The sequence below is a fragment of the Photinus pyralis genome, unplaced genomic scaffold (genome assembly GCF_008802855.1).
Source record: "Photinus pyralis isolate 1611_PpyrPB1 unplaced genomic scaffold, Ppyr1.3 Ppyr1.4_LG5, whole genome shotgun sequence".
Lineage (NCBI taxonomy): Eukaryota > Metazoa > Arthropoda > Insecta > Coleoptera > Lampyridae > Photinus > Photinus pyralis.
The window spans coordinates 40,358,849-40,368,068 of NW_022170596.1; the positions used below are offsets into that span (position 1 = coordinate 40,358,849).

Here is a 9,220-nt window from a genome sequence, read left to right on the forward strand (position 1 = left end):
GGTTTAATTGCGGGACATATTTATCAATTTTTAGAATGCGAGATTGTATTTGCCATTACAGGATCGTCCCGCTGAATACGGGACGGTTTACTTTACACCCCACCCCTTATTGGAAAATTGAGAAGTTCAATGTTCAATATTGATCATGTTTCAAGTTTTCCCAGAGAAAACCTGTTTTTCTCATACATGTGGTTTGGTTTGGCTCTAGTGTAATGTGTAAATCATCCTTTAACTGTACGCAACGTAAAATTGTGGTTTGTTCACCCCGTTACGTTTACGTAAACCGTAACCGTAGGGTTATTTATGTTTATTGAAAGCTGTTTACTGCAGTCGTTCGTCTTTTGCTTCATATTATGGCCGCTGCTGTCTTTTTGATATCTTCATGTTGTGTTGTACTTCTACAATTATAGTTTTCTTTTATAGTTTTATTATTTTAATCATTTAAAGCGCGGGTAAGTTTACTATTTACTAAATTTTCCAACATTTCCTTAACGTCATCTTAACAATTTTATCAGAGAATGACCCCATAAAAGAAAGGTTGCAGTGCAGTTGGAGTAATTTATTTCTGAAGAACGTTAATCTGAACTCAATTTTTAGAGAGATGGCAGATTCTGCTAGCGAGTCCGATTCAAGTAGCATCGACGGAGGCCCTATTATGATGCCTCCTAGCCCCGTTACCAGAGAACAACTGCAAAAGCGCATAGAAAGTTTGCAACAGCAGAACAGGGTGCTGAAGGTGGAATTGGAAACGTACAAGTTACGAGTTAAGACTTTGCAAGAGGAGAATCGAAACTTACGTCAGGCTTCTGTTATCATTGTAAGTTTGTGTTTTGTTTTTTTATGTTCGTGACCTTTAACTTTTGGATTTGTTTGTATAATTGGGCCTTTTGAGTGCACCGTTATCTACATATGTTGCTGATTTTAATGTCTTTCGGAACTGTGTATCCTTATTGAGTAATTGGCATTTATTAACTTGATTAATTGCGCCGATGTGTGAGCACTATTCATTTGGTTATTAGCACTCATCTTAATTTAAAAAATTATGTCTCATGCTTTTGAGATGTAATAGTTTCTAGCACCTTCTATTTTGCAAGTTGCATAAGGAAGGATGACTCAAAGAACTGATCTTTAGCTTAATGTAAGTGGTGCGCAAAGATACGTACTCTGCTTGTATGCATGTCCGGAATCTCTTCTGTCTGTCATTTTTCGACAGAGGAGTTCTTCGCATCGAAACACAAAATGGTACATGCATCTACCAAAAAGGTTCAGAATTTGCGCTGTCAGTTACTTTTGGATGGTCACTTTTTGATTAGGCTTTTCATAACAGGTGGTAACAAATAATTATCGGGAAGATTTTCTGGTTAGAAAATTTGAGTGCGAGGTTGAGTGTGTGTGTGCAATAGTTATGCCAGACGGCCTCCAAATTTCTGGGTCAAAATTTTAAGTGCCAATACCCCGAGAGCAGAGTCTCAGAGAAGGTACTCACAAAGGAAAATAGGACATATGGATGACACATAATTTCGGCGTCACTCAAGCGACCCCACGCTTTATCTGCGCCAAAGTTGTCCACATTTATTGTTGTTTGTAACTGATTGGATAGTGGCGCTGCAATATTTTACAAATTTGTAGGTTATGTGCTGATTTACCATCGAATTGCAACAGTGTATAAATTGTGCAACTAGTTGATGCACCATTAAGGAGCACAAGTCGTCACTCTGATATAATTTTCGAACGTATTTGGTGAAATGGTATATACCTGATACCTACCATGTTTGTAACTGTCTATAGCAGGGATCCTCAGCCAGTGGGTCACGACCTCGAGGAGGTCGTGAAATATAAGGGAAAAATTAAAAACTATTACTCTCGCAATTACGTATTGTTATTCTTATTTATTTAACAAAAAAACACAAAACAACTATTATAGACGTTTTTATCATGTACGTACTAGGCTACTAGCAGCCCAGGCGAACTTGGTACTGCCTTTGGGAAAAGTCGTTTTCGTGGATGGGACATACGCTCGGTTTCGGCTGCTCACCTCACAGACTCACCGAACTTCATACCGATTTATTTATATAGAAACTTCGGCGGGCCATTACCCAAAGTTTCATCGCAATAGTATAAACGGTTTAGGCAGGCATAAGAGACAAACATTCATTTTTATTTATATAGATTTAAATAAATTATAATTCATAGGGGGAAATACTCAACTCAAAAACGCATTGCTTCAACTTAGTGACGGAAAAATGGAAAATTACAAAGCAATGTCTAAACCAGAACACACCTACTGAAATTACTTTACAATTTGAAAGAAGTGAAATGCCATTCCCATTAGTTAACACTTCGAAGCGCCACACCCACCATAGGTTACCAGGAAAATTTAAAGCCAACTGAAAGCTCTGCTATAAACATTATGTTAAAAACCGCAGTACGTAAGTAGCAGTACTTCTGGTCTAGCAATTAATGAACGTTTCACTTACACTTCCACGTAAGTAAAGTAAAGCTAAGGGAAATTTGACATGACGGGTAGTTTCATTTGAACTTAAAGTAAAAGAGTCGTTAAACGGAGAGCAGTGTGGAAAAGGTTGAGAACCACTGATCTATAGTGAAGAAATTTGAAGACACTAATACAACATTTTGCGAAGTTTTATCGATTGGATTACATAAGCATTCAATAAAGTTCATTGATTCTGAATTGCAAATGATGGTTTGTTATCAAGTCGCCTTGACATTGGAGTTTGTTAACATTCTTATTTGCAATTGTTTGTTAGCTATGGTTTTGTCGTAAATTTTTTGAAACCTTGATCAAGAGTATGAATCACGGTATGAATGGTATGTATGATAGGAAATATATCTTCGAATACATCGATTTATATTGTTTTAGCAATTATATTTTCTATTTCTCAATTAATTTGAAGTCCCCATATCTTTTGTTCTTTTTGACCTTCCCATATGAAAAACAAGAGTGTCCTGTCCTAATATTTAACATGGCTATTTGTATTTCGGAAGAAAGTACGTGATCTTACTTTTGGATTGCCTTTATATATTTTTTGTCCTTACTTTTCATGTGCATATAATTAAAAAAAATGTGTCAAATTCTTGACAGAACAGTTTTCTAACTCATACCGCGCCTTTGGCAGAGTTTTTTAAAAAATAAACATCGGGAAAAAACGTTTCCCACAAAAGTTTATTATTTTCCGATGTAGAGTAAGAATATTTAATAAATGGTATAGTTTTCCATTTGAAAAAATTAAGTTGCCCTTATGGGGCAGTTATGTGAACGTGCGCATAGCATCATTAAATGGGCCACTTCATATGAAGAAGGTTTTATATAAATCATTTTGTGATATCCATGTTGTCTCTGCAATAATCGACTGTCTCAAGATAAATGTAACACCCTGTATATAAATTAATTTTTGTGACATTCAAATATAAGATTATGAAACTGGTAGTCGCAACCGCAACTCAGAAGAGAAATGATCGCTACATCAGTTAAACCTCAATAGATCATCCCTTGAAACAGATATCTTTTCTGTGCGAAAATGCTTGCTTCATACCTATCGTATATGATTCGCTATTTATTATCGTTCTGTTCCGAATTCCGAATTAATAATTCTAATTAAGTCGCGATAGTCAATCATTTTTTTATGATATGCTCTCTCTTAAATACCTCGGGCCGGGCCCCACGTTGTTTCGCACTACTTTTTTACATTTGTTTGTGTTTATTACTAATAATACATTTATTGTCAAGCAAGTTTTTAAAGCACAGATAGGTACCACCCGCACACGTGCGCGTTCTGCCGAAAAGCTTTTCAGCTCTTCCTTTTATGTCTAAGGATATGTGTACCAAATTTGTTTTCAGCTGTTTAGCCCAAACTAAGGGTACAGACGGACTAACAGACAGACTGGTATAATCGAGATTTTGTTTGATTCAGAGATCTGTGGTGTTTAAAGACGTGTATTTCCGTAAAAAAAGTGAAAAAGTGGGGGGGGGGCATTTTTTATCTCAATGCATTAGTTCCCTTGCTAATGCGCGGGTGATCGTGTCCTGAGATAATTTAAAACAAGTACATGAAAGTCCTGTCCTTAGTTTTCTATTTGAGGGACTAAAAGAAAATGAGGGTTTAAAAGTGGAAGTAATCAATGAAACGTGCACCACGATTTACTGTCATCCCTTTTTTTTGGCGCATATCAACGGCTTTTTGAATAGTCATTTTACATAACCATTTTTAGCGCATTTTGTCTGTCTGTCTAGAGTTTTCATTGTGTATATTTAATTCGTTCTTTTGGAATTCGGTAGCTTATACCTCTGGCATGTGAGCCCAGACACATCTTGACGGTTAATGTGTGCATGCGCAAACTGCACAATGCTAATTTTCTTATTTTATTTTTCTTAAATTTTAACCACAGATGCTTCAAGTAAATGCAAACACATCTCATATAGTAAAAAATCAGATGCGCGCATGCGTACTGCAAAATTCCAACTTTTTTTATGTATACTATAGTAAATTTTTTTTGAAATTGTAACTACAGATGCTTCTGGTAAAGGTAAACCTATCGCATGTATTAAAAATCAAATATGCGCGTGCGCAGACTGCTATAGAGATATTTTATGAATTTTTTAATTCGGTGAAGTTTTGCTAATCTAGCAAAATATCATTTTTGAAATGTGTAATCATAATACTTAAAAGCAGTATTTCCTCACAAATTTTATGTTCAGTGTTTAATTTTAGCAAGCCAAAGCCGAGCAAGAGGAAGAATTTATATCTAACACTCTCCTGAAAAAAATTCAAGCTTTGAAGAAAGAGAAGGAGTCCTTGGCTCATCATTACGAACGCGAAGAGGAGTGCCTGACGAACGATCTTTCGCGAAAACTTACTCAATTGCGTCAGGAGAAATGTCGTTTGGAACAGACGCTCGAACAGGAGCAGGAGTGTCTCGTAAATCGGCTTATGCGAAAAATCGAAAAACTCGAAGCGGAAACTTTGGCGAAACAAAGTAACCTGGAGCAGCTTCGGCGTGAGAAAGTAAGTGGTGATCTAGTTGCGTTTGGACTGGAATTTCGTTTTTTTAGGTCGAGCTGGAGAATACTTTAGAACAAGAACAAGAGGCTTTAGTTAACAAGTTATGGAAGCGTATGGATAAATTAGAAGCCGAGAAGAGGATGTTACAAATTAAGTTGGATCAGCCTGTGTCAGATCCTGCCAGTCCGCGTGATATTAGTAATGGAGACAAGGCAAGTAATCTTAGTGCTCATATTCAAACTTTGCGAAATGAAGTGAATAGACTTAGACAAACGTTAGCAATTAGTCAACAAGAACATGCTGAAAAAATGCAACGCTACGCTCAAGAGGAACGTTGTATTCGTGAAGAGAACCTTAGGTCAGCCTATACTGCTGAAATACTATTTTACTTAACTATGTTGTTAGGTTACAAAGAAAATTACAGCTCGAAGTGGAAAGACGAGAGGCTTTATGTAGGCATCTGTCTGAAAGTGAAAGTTCTCTCGAAATGGAAGAGGAACGACATTATAATGAACAAGTTTTAGGTACTCGCCAACATACCGTGTCTCCTGTTCCGTATAATCCATCTCCGAGTCAAAGTCGTCCTTTGAGTCCAGGTAATTTTTATTTAACCTAAATTTTCTTGTACATTTCATCGCTTTTCAGGATTAACATTGCAAGCTCCTTCGCCCCGCGACTCTTTGATAGCTGTCCAACCTCGCTGTCATTCATGCGGTCAGTCTGTAAGTTCGTTACATCAAGTTGGATCTAGTAGTCCTCCCGCTCCCGCGCATCGCCGTACCAGTGAACGATTTATTAAACCCGCCATACCTGCTCCGCAGCCTGCTAGTCCCATGGATACCTCGATCAATAAGGATTAAAGGTAGTTAACGATTAGACTGTATGAACGGTATCATCACTAAACAGAAAATAATATATGAACAATACCATTGTGCAACATGTTCTTCTATTTATATTAATCGTGGGATTTACTTTGGAGTGGAAAAAACGTCCATTAAGCGGGGTTTGCTTAGGATGAGCCTTGCACTTTTGACGAGCTTAATCTGTTCCACGTTCGTGAATAAAGATCGGGGAAATCAAAAGATTATCAGTGATACGTCTGTAAGTTTTAGGGCGGCCGTACACTAGTCGCATTTTGCAGTTAAGGTAACCACAGAATTGTGGTCACGTCGACTGCACTGCGCGGTTGACCCAACAACATTTTTGTGGTTGAGTTGCGGTCATATATGAACCGCACTTCAATTAAGGCACGCTTTTTCGGAATGTTTTTTATATCATTGGAATGTTTTTTCCATTCCGGAATTTTATCGGAATGCTACCTTTTTTTTTAAATGGGATTAATTCGGATGGGTGGGATCATTTTGTTGATGATGCACTTCCACTAAATTAAGCAAAATTTTTCTTTTACTTTTATTGTCTCGGTTGCTAATAACAAGTTATTTGAGTACATCCCACTTTTGATGTAAAAGTTAGAGGAGAGAAGGATAGGGGGTAGTGTACACCCCTTAATTAAACACTATACAATTTAAAATGGGCCTTTATTGCACAGTAACTTGATAGACTGCTCTAATTCTTGATCATGTGTGGGTTGCGTGCCTTCATGCCCTGGTAATTTCACGTAGAAATGTGTGGGTGTGCAATGATTCCAAAAAATGGGGCAGAAAGGAAATAAAAAAATGTTCAAGAGATACACCTTCATCTGAACTCTCTATAAGAGAGATCAGTTTTAATTATGAAGCAATACCTCGTACTGCCATGGGACCCCTAGTTGAAAACGTCCCTCTCTGATTTGCCTTCTTAGTCGATCTACATTTCGGCGCGCAGGTTGTAATGTATCTACCTAAGTGATTCATGGAGTGCAGTTTCTTTCGCTGTCACTACATGCCATAGTATAAAACTATATGTACACATTACACAAAGAATTAATCACGCCCCTATTTGATGCAATTGTTTATATTTCAGACTAGAACAAGTACACATCATTAACTTGAACAACATGAAATTAATAAATGGCTCTTGAATGGATAGCGTTAGTTAAATAAGTTTTATAGAGTATTAATCATTTTGCTACATATAAACTTGTGTTTACACTGGCTTTAATTTAAATTTTTGTTACTTTCACATATTCTTACTAAAAATGCACTTGAATTGTAATAATACAATTCGGAAAGTATCTATACAAAATCAAAAGGAAATAGTTGTGCACATTATGCTTTAGCTGGTATTACAGTACTTAAACATTGCAATAACATTGTAGCTGTGCATGATTTTTATTAAGTCTTATGTAATATTGTAACAGTGTTCCATACATGAAGTTTCTTGTAACAGTAAGAATTTGTATATGTATCAGATATTGCCAATAACATTTACTGCCACATAGCGGAAAACAATTTTTCTTCATTGCCGTCTCGACTATGAAACCCCCAGTATTACGCATGCACACTAAGAAATAACGAAACTAATGAAAGGCATGCAGGATGTTCTTTAAATGCAGCTTGCAGTATTTTGATTCACCGAATTTTCATGTCTGCTGTAATTATGTAACATCCTGGAACTGCTCAAAGGCCTGATTGTTAAATACTTGTTTGTTGGCAAGAATTGTTTTTCTTCGTTATAAGGCGCTTACGTTTACATAAGGTTCTCATTTTAGGAAATGTAAGGATCGGTCTGGTAGTTTTAACATAAAAAATTCTATCACTATTTTCCAACGCAGTTAAAAATGTATAATCAATAATCTAAAGTAGGTTTATAACGACAATGTAATTGTCAGATTTGCCAAATAAATAGTGTTTTATTAATAAACCACAGGACTTATTGTAAGTCTGCTTTCCTATGTATGAGAATTTTTTTGTTAAATTTGCTTAGGTCAATATGTATGTAAAAGATGCTCAGCTTTTCCTTTCATTAGAAAATCAAGTGTTAAATGCATTCTCTCGTTGTTTAACTCTCTCGGTAGAGTAAAATCTCAGTAATCCAACTTTGTGTAATTGCATGTGAAGGAGCTATTAGTGAGGTTTTACTGTACCTACGAAGAAACCAAAACCATTTGTAGCAATATATTTTGGGTTGAAATGTATTTTTGGCCGACATTGTTATTCTCCAAAAAACTGTCGTGAATTAGGACAGCAAAAAAAGTGATATTAGGTGTAAATTTTGCATTCTTGTTGGATCTTTGGCTGTGTTCTGTATGATTGTAGTTTCTTATTAATTATACAGTACATCGGATTTGCGCATTGCTATAATATGACTTGAAAATACAACAAGATTTAAATGTTCTGTATGTCTAATTTCAGTTGTCATATTGTATTGATGTAGTTACAGAATTGTTCTTTTGTTGTCTCCATGTTGTTACGTAGGGGTTATTTTTCTGTAGTTTAACTTAGAATTACAGTTTTATTTAATAATTATTAAAAGTACTGTCGCATATTGGTTTTCTTTCTATTTATGTAATTTTGAGTGATATTGCGATGCTGTATTGGTAGAAATAAAAGGTTTCAGCTATTTGTACAATTTAAGGTTGTGCCCTTATTTTTTTTTACTTGCTACAAGATGTACAAGATCTTCCAATAAATTTATTCCACAAATAAAATACATTTGGATCAATTTGTTTGTAGGACCTCAGAAACGAGAAGATGAGAGCCTAGTTTCCAGTCGGGGAAATTTAAGTACAATAAATCAAAATACATGTTAAGTAGGTTTTATTGTATTTAATAGCTCAGACTTATCGCCATTTTATATGGAAAAGAAAAAATTGTACTCGCTGTAAATTGAATTAAAAATGTGTGAAAGTAGATTTGCACTTCATAGCAGGAGCATGGTTCGAGTAATGGTGCTTCATATGGTATGGTGCTTTGTTAATCACGCTTAATAAAAGTTTGAAGTTAATTCTTTTTTTATATATACCCCTCCATTTTTATTAGCTTTTATATCATAAATGTATGTATGGTTCTTAAAAATAGAGGTACTACTATTATTATGCTTAGACAATTATTTACATCATAATGGTAAATATGGTACCGCTTTTTAAATGATGTGATTTTTATGACAAATGCGTCGGATAATTTGAATCCTGTGTGCCCATCTGAGGACCCAGCACGGGGGCAACTTCACTCGGACGAGTGTATTGTTTTTTGTTATTACGATCAAAATGCATCATTCGACATGGGTGTGCAAAACTTGCACCAATGGATACTGGTGTA

At 35.8% G+C, this 9,220-nt stretch overlaps 1 protein-coding gene across 1 annotated transcript; it reads left to right on the plus strand.

Moving 5' to 3' along the window:
• Positions 1-294: 294 nt before the first annotated feature.
• On the plus strand, positions 295-8,614 carry LOC116172808 (coiled-coil domain-containing protein 6-like). The gene is made up of 7 exons (XM_031490091.1): positions 295-452; positions 598-817; positions 4,731-5,024; positions 5,072-5,379; positions 5,427-5,617; positions 5,667-5,883; positions 6,984-8,614. The coding sequence occupies exons 2-6, from the start codon at positions 602-604 to the stop codon at positions 5,879-5,881; spliced, it is 1,224 nt and encodes a 407-aa protein (XP_031345951.1). The 5' UTR covers positions 295-452; positions 598-601; the 3' UTR covers positions 5,882-5,883; positions 6,984-8,614.
• The last annotated feature ends 606 nt before the right edge of the window (positions 8,615-9,220 follow it).